The sequence below is a fragment of the Falco rusticolus genome, chromosome 1 (assembly GCF_015220075.1).
Source record: "Falco rusticolus isolate bFalRus1 chromosome 1, bFalRus1.pri, whole genome shotgun sequence".
Classification (NCBI taxonomy): Eukaryota; Metazoa; Chordata; class Aves; order Falconiformes; family Falconidae; genus Falco; species Falco rusticolus.
Genome location: NC_051187.1, coordinates 89,406,992 through 89,419,603, shown reverse-complemented (window position 1 = coordinate 89,419,603; position 12,612 = coordinate 89,406,992). Strand labels below are relative to the sequence as shown.

General features: G+C 61.4%; 1 protein-coding gene across 3 annotated transcripts in view; it reads right to left on the bottom strand.

The window, feature by feature from the left end:
- LOC119148721 (dedicator of cytokinesis protein 2-like) overlaps positions 1–12,612 on the bottom strand; it is a 79,561-nt gene that overhangs the window by 4,357 nt on the left and 62,592 nt on the right. For 2 of the 3 annotated variants that reach the window (XM_037389246.1, XM_037389257.1), the window contains 17 exons: positions 10,667–10,765; positions 10,278–10,372; positions 9,587–9,665; positions 9,365–9,465; positions 9,081–9,139; positions 8,062–8,210; positions 6,714–6,799; positions 5,990–6,146; positions 5,620–5,660; positions 5,280–5,370; positions 5,084–5,203; positions 4,492–4,581; positions 4,270–4,374; positions 1,369–1,510; positions 1,105–1,186; positions 928–1,012; positions 587–673 (listed from right to left, as the gene is read on the bottom strand). In XM_037389246.1, coding sequence (XP_037245143.1) covers positions 587–673; positions 928–1,012; positions 1,105–1,186; positions 1,369–1,510; positions 4,270–4,374; positions 4,492–4,581; positions 5,084–5,203; positions 5,280–5,370; positions 5,620–5,660; positions 5,990–6,146; positions 6,714–6,799; positions 8,062–8,210; positions 9,081–9,139; positions 9,365–9,465; positions 9,587–9,665; positions 10,278–10,372; positions 10,667–10,765 — 1,668 coding nt within the window. Of the gene's footprint in view, positions 1–586; positions 674–927; positions 1,013–1,104; positions 1,187–1,368; positions 1,511–4,269; positions 4,375–4,491; positions 4,582–5,083; positions 5,204–5,279; positions 5,371–5,619; positions 5,661–5,989; positions 6,147–6,713; positions 6,800–8,061; positions 8,996–9,080; positions 9,140–9,364; positions 9,466–9,586; positions 9,666–10,277; positions 10,373–10,666; positions 10,766–12,612 lie in introns of those variants that run through there. The other variant, XM_037389264.1, reaches the window with a different exon arrangement.

The following is a 12,612-nucleotide window of genomic DNA, read 5'->3' as shown; positions in this document are numbered from 1 at the left end:
AGTGCCCTGAGTGCTGGGAGGGTCTCTGTGCCCATTGTCAACAGAGAAACCCTTCCCTGTGGCCTGGGGACGTGGCCTGGGATGGTGTTCCCACATGGCACTGACCTGAGATCAGCCCTGGAGCTGTGGCATGGGGGGCTAAGGTGGTGCCAGAGGGGGGGTTATCCCTGCTGCTTGGTGGGGGTGGTAGCTGAGGGAAGGGGGCCATGCCCACAACCCGCTCTGCAGGCAGAGGGTGCATGTGGGAGCTGGGTCTGCTGTGCCACAGGTGCACTGGGCCACACACCTGAGGGACCATGGCAGAAAGCTAGGAGTCGTGGGGTCTGGGGGCTCGAGCGCTGGGTGGGCTGGATGGAGTTTGCACTGAGCGCAGAGACTGAGGGTGTGCAGGATCTCAGCCGGGGCACCAGGCAGGACACGCTCCCTGCAGCCTGGCTTGAGCTGCCAGAGCTTGGGAAGAGTGGAAGAGGCTGGGAGCAGCACACTCCCCTCCCCTGGATCTGGGGTTTGCAACGCTGCTCATGGAAGGGCTGCCCTGGGAGGGCCCCACTCCCCCCCGCCCCCCCCCCCCCCCCTTGCTCCTCACCGTCGTGGTGGAGGTCACCGCAAACCAGCGTAGGATGCCAGGCAGGGGGTAGGCTGTTACAAAGGTTGTCCGCTCAATCCACATGGTCTGTGAGGAGGACAGCAGTCATCCCTCTGGCCTCCTCCCCATCACCCTGGGACACCCCTGGCTGCCCTGTGGGGCAGGGGGCTCACACATCCCCTTCCCATGGGCACAGGACCACCACCTTCCCCATCCCAGGACTGGGTGACCCCTGTCTCTCCTGCATCCCCATTCTTCTGGACACCTGGCTCCTCACAGGGCTCCCCCGAGCTATCCCCATCCCTCCCAGCTGGGGGTCTGGCAGCCCCACCAGCACTCACTGCAAATTCATTGTCTGGATCCTTTGGGCCTTTCTTGAAGGGTCGTGAGTAGCTGAACTTCTGGACATGGTTGGCTTTATAGAAACTGCAGGGGAGGGAAGGAGCAGAGCGTGGGAGAGGACCCCTGTTGTGTCCCCTCCCAGGGCGGGTGCACCCACTCTGCGCTGGGGCACTGACTTGGTGATCTGCTCCGGGATGCTCCGGTCCTTGAACCGGACCTTGGATTCCTCCACCGGCTGCACAGTGAAACACTGGATATCTGTGGGAGTGAAGGAGCCACAGGCACGCATCACAGCAGATGGGGGCTGCGGGGAAGAGGGCGTCCAGGGCCTGGAGCAGGGAGAACCCCAGGGGTGTGTGCAGGGCTGTGAGGGGAGGTGCTGTGGGATGCACACAGGAATGAGCCACCCTCCCAGCCCTGTCCCCATGCTCAGAGGATACACTGGCCTGGGGAGCCGGTGATGTCCTGGCCAGGTGGGGATGTGCTCTTCAGCTTCTCGGCACTGGGGAAGGGGCTCAGCAGCTGCATCTCGAAGTCCTCCCGGCGCTCATACTCCTTGCCCCGGTAAATGAAGACCTTGTTCTGTGGGGGAGGAAGATAGCAGCCCATCCCAGTGCCCTGTGGAGCCCTCAGCTCTGTGCTCCAGCTGCAGCAAGCCTCAGTGCATTAGGGGGCAGGCACTGACAAGGCCGAGCATCCAGCCAAGTGGGAGACCCCCCCTCTTGGAAAAAACATTTCCCCAAACCCAGAAACTGGAGGAAAAAAGAATTAAGGCACATGGAAAATAAGGAGGTGATTGGTGACAGCCAACACAGCTTGACTAAGGGCAAATCATGCCCAACAAAATTGGTGGCCTTCTATGATGGGGTTACAGCATTGGTGGATGAAGGAAGAGCAACTGACATGACCTGCCTGGAGCTGTGCAAAGCATTTGACACTGTCCTGTACGACATCCTCGCCTCTAAACAGGAGAGACATGGATTTGATGGATGGACCACTTGATGGCTAAGGAATTGCCTGGATGGTAAAAGTTGCGGTCAATGGCTCGACGTCCAAGTGGAGACCAGTGGCAAGTGCCATTTTCAAGGGTCAGGACTGGGACCGGCGCTGTTCAACAGCTTTGTGAATGACACAGACAGTGGGATCGAGCGCACCGTCAGCAAGTCTGCTGACACCAAGCTGCGTGCTGCAGTCAACATGCTGGAGGGAAGGGATGCCATTCAGAGGGACCAGGACAAGCTTGAGAGGTAGGGCAACGACAACCTCATGAATTTTAACAAGGCCAAGTGCAAGGTCCTGCCTGTGGGTCGGGGCCATCCCAGGCACAAATACGGGCTGGGTGGAGAACGGATTGAGAGAGGCCCTGAGGAGAAAGACTTGGAGTGTTGGTTGACAAGAAGGTCAGCACAACCTGGCAATGTGCACTTGCAGCCCAGAAAACCAGCTGAATCCTGGCCTGCATCACCAGCAGCGTGGCCAGCAGGTCCGGGGAGGGGATTCTCCCCCTCTGCTCCACTCTGGTGAGACCCCATCCTGCAGCACTGTGTTCAGCTCCAGGGTCCCTAGCTAGATGGCCTTTAAGGTCCCTTCCAAGCCAAACCATTCTATAATAATGGATGGGCTGGCTCGGGCAGCCAGCACTCTGGAGGGAAGGTGGCTGGGCACGCAGTGACTGGGGTCTGCGGATACAGAAACCATCCAGGAGAGAGCAAGGAGCCCTTGAAACCCACTGTGACCTCTGTGAAAATGATGCCACACGCACTCCAGCCCTGACAGTGGGGTAGGAAAATAAGGATGAACACACTGGATGGAAGAAGCCCACCGACATGTATCAGAGTGGATTAAAAAAACTAAGGAATGTAATAGGAGTGAATGGGAATGAAATACTTGGCTCTTGCCCAGAAAGACAAGCCCTGCCCTCACAGGTGGGTGCCAGGAGCATGTTGGCCAGCACAGGAAAAGGGAGAGGTGCTGAGCAAGCCCGTGCCTACAGCACTGCTGCGCAGGGATGGGGAGAGGGTAGGGGGCTCCCGCAGTGACCCTGGAGGTATCTGAATCTGTTCATAAAGAGCACAGCTAGCACAGACCCATCTCTGCACCAGGCGTACAGTACGACACCCATCTGTGTGCAGCCCAGACACGCCATGGTGCAGGAATGCGTACCTGTGCACCACAACCCTGGAACAGCGCAGGTACAGCCATGCGCCAGGGATGGAGCAGATCCCACCTCACCATGGGCCACAGGGACAGCCCAGCAAGAGATACAGTGTCCCCATGCACCAAGGACACAGTTCAGGAGCGTGCGTTACAGAGAAGCACAACTTTCCCTGCCTTGCTTTTCTTCCCTAAGTCTGTCTCCAGCTGTTTGTGAACAGGGACGGTAACCCCTGCTGTTGCGAGAGTGAAGCTGCTGGGTTTGTCTGACTGTTCCCAACCCCTTCCCGCAAGCAGGGACAGAGGTGGCTGGCATGGAGCTGAGCACCGAGCGCCTCTGGGCAGGCAGCACAGGGAGGATGCCCACCAGCAAAGGCAAACCCACCTGGACCTGGCACCACCCATGTCACCAGGCATGGCTGGGCGCCTGTGGGCAGCGGCATAGAGCAGAGGAGCTTTGGGACAGAGCCTGCCCCACCACACCGCTCATCCTTGGAGAAGGCTCAACGGGACAAGCTGCTGCCTTTGGGGCAGAGCGCATTCTGCTGGCAGAGCCAGATGGCACCACGGGGCTGCGGTGGTGCCTGCTGCCCCGCTGGCAGAACTGGCAGTGCCCACTGCATGTGCTGCATCGCTACATGCTATGCTGCTAACGTGCGGCGTCTTGTTAGTTCACTCATAAGGAGGCAGAGCTGGGGGATCCAACACACGCACAAACACACACACACACACACCCCTGCTGGGGCAGGGGCTGAGAGCCGGAGGGGCAGCACCAGAGCCACCACCGCTCCCGGAGGGCTCCAGAGAAGGTAACAGGAACCTGGAGGAGCAGAGGCCCCCCACCCACCAGGGAGCTGCAGCTTCTCACTTCATGCTTTTTGTCCGCAGCCAAGATCCTGTGCTGACCCTGGCAAATCCCTGACTCAAAAGCAGCATGCCGGAGCAGCTGGGTCTCGTGGACCCCGTGCCACAGCCCGCACCAAGCCAGGGCCAGGCAGCTCCCTCTGTGCCCTGCTCGCGTGTCCCTGGAGACACCCTTGTCCCAGCGGGCAGGGACCCCATGCTCTGCCCAACCCACTCCAGCTCTCCCAGCTGGGGACAGAGTGCTCGGCCCTGGGGACCCAGCCATCACCAGCACCGCGGTGAAGGGCACAGCCCTGGCCTCGGGGCAGCCAGGGGCCACTTACCCGGAGGAAGGTGGGGAAGCCTTGCCCATAGTAGCCCACAGCGAAGTAGTCCGGGCTGGGCCGTAGCACCTTCAGGATCTTCTCATAGAACTTGGCTTCCCGCTGCTGCAGAGAGAGAGGAGCAGGAGTGGGGGGCTCTGCAGACCCCCGGTCCCTCCCCACGGCTCGTGACACCCCAGCCTGTTCTGCTGGCAGCCACACCCTGCCCGGCCAGGCACTCACCAGGATGTCACTCAGCATCTCATAGTTGAAGACTTCACTCTCGTACTGCTCCGCCAGCTCCTTGCAGATATGAATGGCCTCCTCCCACATCTGCACAGATGGGGCCAGGGTGGAAGCCCCACAGTGCGGGGTGAGGCACTGGGGGCTTCTGGGGGGGGACCAGCCTCATCTGCAGGGGTACCCACAGCCCTGCTCCTTAGTGAGGTGGGGGGGTTCTCCCTGTGCAAGCTGGTGGTCTGGCTGGGCACTGGTGGGCAGCAGCAGGACTTGGCTTCCCAACACCTCCAGCACCTGAGCCCCCTGGCCAAGACAAACCCCTCTGCCGGGGTGTCCCAGCTGCCGGGCCCCAGGCAGTATGAAGGCCGGGGGCTGAGGCTGGATGGGATAGGAAGGACAGCCATGACAGGTGGGCAGCTGTGGGGTGAACCACCCAGCCTGGGCTTGCTGCAGGACAGCTCCAGCCCCACCACAGCGGAGGGGAGGGTGGGTGGGCCGTGCTGAGGCTGGGGGCTCGGAGCAGGAGGCAGCTGTGGCTGGGGAGCCGGGCTTACCCTGGGTGAGGGGGGCTGCTGGGGCACACGGCCATGCTTACCTTGCCCTGGTCAAAGTAGTCGATGATCTGGTTGTAGAGAGCCTCTTTTAGCTGGCGCTGGGTGTGCAGGCTGGGGCTGTGCAAGCCCTGCATGGGGGCTGTGTTCGCCTCATCTGACCACTGTGCAGAAGCAGCAGGAGCCCATCACACTGAGCCCCTGCAGCCCCCCACGTCCCCCACAGCACCCCTGCCCCACCTTGAGGAGCCGGGCGTGCAGCAGCAGGGTGTAGGCTCCTTCCGTGTAGTTCTCGTAGCTGACGTGCAAGTCCTTCAGCTTGTACAGGTACCTGGGAGCAATGGTACCGTGTGCGGGGCACGACAGCCGGCATGGCTCAGGGTCCAGCCCCCGCTCCTCCAGCGGGGTATGTCCCCCACTGCTAGCCGGGGGGGCTGAGCTCCTGGCACTCTGCCCCTCCAGCCGTTTGGCCACCCCATCCCACCTGCCTGGGGCCAGGGTGGTGGCGGGCAGGTGAAGCTCAGGGTACTGTGACCCCCTTGCCCCAGGGCAATGCCGGTTTCCCTGGGGCTGCGCTCACCTGATGTACATGGCCTGGCGGTCAATCTCCTTGTAAAAGTTCTGGGGAAGAGCAGACGAAAACGTTTGAGTAGCCCCAGGAGGGGGCTCATGCCACAGCGCCCCCCCTCCCCCCCCCCCCTTTCCCATCCATCATGCCTTGCTCTGGGTCATGGTGCTGCCAGGACCGTCCCCACGCAGGGACTGGGCTGCCCTGGGCAGCAGGGTGTTGCACAGTGCCTGCCAGCAAGCACCTCCCGGGGGACACCAGGTCTGGCACTCTGTACCCCGTCTCCACTGTGCCAGGAGCACCACAGCCCCTGGGGTATCAGGGGATGTGGGGCTGAGCCCTGCTGGCCCTGGGGAACTGGGGGCATGGGGCGGGTGCCCACCAGGAGGTTGACGGTGCAGCTCATGCTGTAGGTTTTGTTCTCATCATTCCTAACAGCCCGGTAGTCGAGGAGCCGCTCCAGGAGCCCAGTCACCAGCGCGACAAAGTTCTCCCCGGGCTTGGCCAGCTCGGGGTGTCTCCGGCAGCAGCTAAGCAGGCTGGGGAGGAGAGAAGGTCACAGGCCTCAGGCATGCTCAGCTCCACAGCACTCCCACCCTCCCCCACCCCCGGCTCACCTCCCCTGAGGTGCAGGGAGTTGGGAAGGGGAGGCAGGCCCCCCCAACGAGGGTCAAAAAGCGGCAGTCGGTGTGCAGCGAGACAGAGCAAGCCTCCCGCTGACCCCTACCAGGCACATCAGGCTCGGAGCAGAGACCTGACAGCTCCACCTGCACCGCACACAAATCCACAATGGGCACCACGGGGCAGGAACAAAGCCTGGGCAGGGCAGGGGCATCACCTGCAGCAGGGCAGGGGCAATTCCTGGGGAAGGGGCACTGCCAGGGGCAGGCTGGCTGGGGCAGATGTGGTGTGCAAGGGGCACGTGATGCTGCTGAGGCAGCAGCCTTCCTCCTCTCAGGCCCTGCTTCTCCAAGAGGCATGCCCTGGATCAGAGTACAGCGTGAGGAGGAGTGGGATGGCCAAGATTCAGCTGGGGCAGGAGGATGGCAGACAGCAAAGGGTTGTGCTCTAGAGAGAAGGTTGCAGGGATGTCACCGCATACTCACATGCTCTCAAAAAGCTGCTTGTACTGCTCATCTCCCCGGCCGCCCTCCACCTCACTGTCCAGCTTGCGCAGGATCTCATCCTCAAACTGCAAGAGATGTGCGTGAGCACAGCCAAGCAGCCAGGGGCGTGCTGAGCTCGGCCCCAGGCTGCTGCAGCTGCAGCCCCCAGGACAGGGGGCCACAGCGCTGGGACAGGAGGGGCTGCAGGAGCTGGAGCCAGCTCAGGAGCCCAAACAGCCCCCAGGCTCAGCGGCTGCAGGCCCTTCCCCCAGCACTGCCTGGCACAGGGGTCCCTGTCTGTCTGTCTCCTGCCCTCCAGGTCCCTGACTTGCTCCCCAGTCCCCATCCCGCTCCTGTGCTGGCCTTGTTGCTGTCCCCCAGCAGCCTGGGCCCGGCTGACCCCGGGGTTCTCTGGGAAGTGCCCTGTGCCCCCTAAAGCCACAGTTTTCCCTGCCAGGAGTGGCAGGGCTGTGCCTGCCTGTGGCCCCCCATCTCCCAGCTGATGCTCAGCCTTCAGGTCCACGGGGTTTGTGCTGCAGCTGCAGCTGATGGACCCAAAAGCCTGGGGGATCCTGCAACTGCATGGTATGGGAAGGGGGGGCCTGGACCAGACGTCTAATTACTGGTACCCCCTGCCTCCATGCTGGGTGCCTCCAGGGTCTGCACATTCCAAACTCAGGGGTCCTTCTCCCCCTGGGTCAGGGGCACAGCCATGGTCGGCTCCTGAGCCACAGAGCACCTGTGCCACAATGGCTTGTGGACATTGCCGGTGAAGACCTCAGGCCCTCTGAGCCCAGCCGTTTCCACACCACTCCTCCGACGGAGCTCTGCTGTGGCTGCAGACCCGGGCAGGAGCAGGGGGTTGGGGAAGGGGCCGCGGCACCTGCAGCTCTAAGTGCACCCAGCCCCTCTCCTCCCATGGAACACCCCAACAGGGGGAAAGGCTTCCAGCTAAGAAGAGACAAATGCCATCTGGTCAAAACCTGGAAAGGCCTTTTGCATTGAGAAAACTGACAGCAAAGAGGGAAGACAAGTAGAAATGTAGAGGTTTATGCAGACCTCCCCGCTCCCACTGTGTTCTTGTTTCCAGGCAGCGCCGGGACCAGCTGAGTGGGTGACACCTGACCTGTCCCTGCTAGTCCCTGGGAAATCCTCTGTATCGCCTGGCAGCTCTCCCTGCTCCTCACGTCCCTGCCAGCTCCCTCATCCCTCCCTCCTGCAGCCCCACATCCCAGAATGAAAGAGGGGAGGCAGATGAAAAAGGTGGAGGCATCACCTCCACCCACCCCGAAAGGGACAGTCCAGCCTGGGTGAGGAACAGGATCCGGCCACAGCCCTGAGCACTCACCCGGCTGAAGCTCTCAGTCAGCTGGTACTCGCAGAGCATCATGTCAAAGAAGATGGGGATGGTGGACTTGCGCAGCTCCAGCTCCGGCACAAGCGTCATCTCCAGGATGGGGCCCACCATGCCTGGGATGAACTTGATCTTGTGATGGCCTGGGAAGGGCAGGGAGGTCTGGGGGCTGGGGCTCCCGCAGCCTGCTCCCTGGGGCCAGCCCTGGCCTGGGACCCTGCAGCTGTGAATGGGCAGCAACGTGTGGAAGAGGAGGGGGAGAGGTGCTGGGAAGAGCACACCTGGGTTAGGCAACCACAGCACAGCTAGGCATTCCTCCAGGGCAGCCATGCTGGTGGGCAGGTAACGCTGCACGGCCAGGCCAGCACACCCAATGATCGGCTATGGGACCATCAGCTGGGGCTGTGCTGGTGTCCTGCGGGCCCTGGCACATGCGAACAACCCATGCAGGAGCCTGCAGGCACCCGTCACTGCTGCCCTGCAGGCTGCCCCACACACTCTCTGCAGCTCCCCGCTCTCTTCTGGGATGTGGGGCAGAGACCTGAGATGCTGCACCCTCCCTGCCTGCCTGGCCCTGGGATGCTGAGGCAGTGCGACCTGCACAGTGCAGGGGGAACGAGGCAAGGCAGGACCGGGGAATAGGAAGGCAGGGCTGCAGGCAGACGCCAGCCCAGAGAGGGGAGGCTGCCCACAGGGAGTGTGAGCTTGCGACTGGTCACAGCACCTGTGGGCTCACACACCCATGGCCTTGCACACCTGCAGGTGTGTGCATGCCACAGGCTCATGTATCCCACAGACTGCACATCCCATAGCATCTCACAGCTTGCACACCCTGCAGGCTCACATGTCCCACAGGCTTGCACGCCTGCAGATTCACACACTTGCAGGCTCCCATGCCCCACACCAGCAACATCCTGCTCCCCAGCACCTATTTTGGGGACAGTACTGATGATCACCAACCAGCCTGCAGAGACTCGCCAAGCCTCCTCGTTGCTGGCCACACTGCGGCTCACCTAGGTTGTACCACATGTCCCGAATGGAAGCTCCGATTGTGGCTCTCATGTCCCCATACCTGCCAGGATGGCCGTTGGTTAGCATTGCTCTGTAGCCTGGGGCACAGCATCCAGGCCAAGGGCCCAAGCACAGCCTGAACATCTCATCCCGAAATCCCTGACCCCAAAGTGTGGCAGCAGGCTGGGGCGGGCACCTGAAGCCCAGCTGCAGAGCTCAGCCCCAGGGTGCTGCTGGCAGCCAGGCCGGGGTAGGGCGGGGGGCAGAGAAGGCAGGAGTGACTTACTTGGCCAGGATGCTGTTGCGCTTGGCTTGGGAGAAGTTCTCCAGCTGCAGCGATTCCTGAGTGAGGAAAGCCACGGCCAGGTGGAAATAGTTGTTCCAAAGCTGCAGTGAAAACACGTGGCTGAGGGTGGGTGGCATGGCGGGGCTGGGGGCCAGGCTGGGTCCCCTCTCTGGCTCCTGCAGGGCACAGGCAGCCCCACAGCTTGGGGCAGCACCTGCTCACCTGCAGCTCGAAGCTGCTGTCATTCAGGAACATCTTTGTCAAGGTCATGGCAAACTGGTTGATGGCACGCAGGAACTCCCTGTGGGGTAAGTGGCCACGGGGTACTGAGCGGAGGGCAGCCGTGCTGCCTGCCCACCACCCGCAGGCAGGGCTGAGTGGCATCCGGGCTGGCGGCTCCCAGGGATGGCAAGGTCAGGGGCGGTGGGGTGGGGGACAGGCCTCGCAGTGCCCTGGGGCTGGGGCTAGCAGTGCACTCCTGCCTGCATCCACACTCCAGCTTTCTGCCCACTGTGGTGCAGCCAAACACTGCCCAGGTGCACCAGTCCGGCACGCCTGGCATCCCTGCCCTGCACAGACACCCAGGGTGGGAGGGATGGGATATCTAGTGTCAGCTTCCCAATGGCCACCAGAAGCCCCCTGCTACGTCGACAGATCTGCAGAGAGCAGCTCTGCCACCCAGCTCCCAGATGGGGCCGGACTGTCCCAGGACAAAGCAGGAAGTGCCTGGAGCTGCCCCGAGCCAGTCAGAGCCTGGGCCCAGGGCTGTTCGAGGGGGTGAAGCCGGCCTCAGGCTGCCTGGCATAGCTGTGCTCCCGTGGCCACATGCCCCATGCCCCAGCAAGGTCCCTCGGGTTCTCACATCCAGCCCCAATGTCCGCCTGCAGGTCCCTCCCAGCCCAGAGTTCCTCACCGGTTCTGCACCATGTTCATCACCATCCAGTCGGAGGGGTACACGGTCTTGCCAATCAAGTCCTTGAAGAGGATGAAGGTCTCCATGAGGAAGTCCTGCCAGGGAGGAGGAGATGTCAGGAGCTAAGCTTGACCATGATGCCCTCCTGGAGTGATGCTGTGCTGAGCACCGAGGCTGGGAGCAGCCCTTGCCACCTGACAGCAAAAGCTTCACATCTGTGGAGCAGGGTTGCGGGCTGTGACGAGGTCCAGGGCAGGTGGCACCAGTGCCAGGTGCCTGGGTGTGGGCAGGTCATTGGGACCACTGGGATGCCCCAGCTGACACCTGAGGCAGAGAGGCAGGTGCCAGTGATGGAGGGCCCGGGTCTCGCTGTGTGGGGCAGCACTCACCATCAGCTCAGGCCGGGAAGGGAACGCCTTGATGTAGGAGCTGTAGTGGTCCTTGTCCATCTGGCTCAGGATGGCAGCCATGCAGGCCACGTAATGACTCTGGGGGAGAGGGGCTGGTCAGGCACTGCCAAGGCCCCGCAGCCAGCAACTGTCCATCTTCCTGCAGACGGTCCGGTCCGCACCCTCGCCCTCTGCCTGCCGTGGTCCCCCCCTTCTGCCCTACTCAGCCCTGGCTCCTGCAGCCAGCCCTCCTTTCTCAGCCCCATACACCCTGCTCCAGGGGCAGGACAGCTCTTATGCCTGCTGCCTGCCGTGATGCTGGGGAGGACACAGGTGTAGTTACATAGCATATCAGTTGGAGCACACATCTGTAATTTTTAAGGTAATTTAAGGCAATCTGTGGATGTAAGTGCATTTGAAAAATGGCAAGCAGCTTCTTTCTGGAGGCTGGTGTGTCTATAGTGTGCCCCTAGCAAAGGGTCCCACATGGAGCCATTAGCTCCACTCCTGCCCTTTGTTGGGAGGAGGAGCACAGTGGTGGCACTGGCACGGGCTGACCAGGATGCTCGTCTCTGCATAGGGAAAAAGGCCATGCCTGATCTCCAGATTGTGCTCAGCTGGTGAAATCGAGGCATGGGTAGGAGGGCCAACACCCACCTGCTGCTCACCAGTGTTTCATCTTCCATTTAGCTAATTAGTGCAACATTTTTTTTCTTGGTGATACTTTGAACAGATGAGCCTGCAATAGACTTGCTCTTGGGACAAAGCTACAGGAAACTCTGCTGGGAACTGAGCAGCAACTGAAGCCCAAAAAGCCAATGGAGTCAGGGCCCCGGGTCACTGAATGGGGGCATTGCTCAGCTGCCATGGATGTCCTGAGCTCTGCTCATTCAGGCAGTGGCCAGCTGTGGCACCGATCTCAGAGAAATACTGTAAAGCATTGCTTCCTCAAAGGATGGCTGCTGCTGGATAGAAGGTACAGTCTTGGGGGGGGGGGGGGGGCAGTTTTCAAGGAGACACCACCACAGCTAGCTCACAGCTGGGTGTGTGCAAAGCAGCTCTAAGCCCTCACGTGATGTTTTAGGAGTCTGTATCCCAGGAGTCACCCCACACTGAAAGTCACCCAGGGATGCAGCACCATGGTCCAGCCCGCAGCACAGCAGCACAGTCAAGTGTGTGGAAAAGCTGACTGCTCCCAGCAGCAGCCACCATCACAAGGGTGCTGTCACCCTGCACACAACCACCAGAACCTGCTGGGGAACATACAAACCAAACCAACCACCTTCAGAAGCGCCATGGTGTGCTGGGGATGGGCAGAGCCCGGGGTTGGTCAGGTCACTCTAGCGTGGTGGGAAGCCTGGTACTGCCAGGGCGGGGTGTGTGGGTGTGTGTGTGAACACTCGGCCATGAAAGCACCCGACGCTTCCTATTATTAAAGACCCATTTTTAGCAGTGCCCAGCGCTGAGCACCACTACCCACCCTAGTGTGCACAGGAAAAACCCTCGTGGCACTGCACAAAGTCACAGGGTTACACAAAGTCACAGGGTTACACAGGCCCCTTCCAGCCCTGGCGGGTCAGCTGCTGCCAGACCTTCCTCCTGGCTCATTCCACCAGCTCCAGTGTTCTCCACAGCAGGGACAGAGCCCCGCCACAGCCCCAGGCCAGCCCTTGCCATCTGCACAGAGCGGCCAGCAGCATTTCAAAGGCCAAGGGGGACAACCCAGGGCCACTTGCCTGTTGCCAGTGACAAGAGGGGCCAGGTTTGCCCTGTTGGCCCCTGGGCAGCCCCAGCAGCGGGGCCAGGGGAACTCCTCAGGCAGGACTGTGGCACATGGCAGGGGATTACTGCAGGGACAGGCCCCAGGGTGCAGGCAGGCTTGCAGGGAATTATCTTGTGAGAAGCAAAGGAATCAAACCCCAACAGATCCCAGTCCTTTTAACATC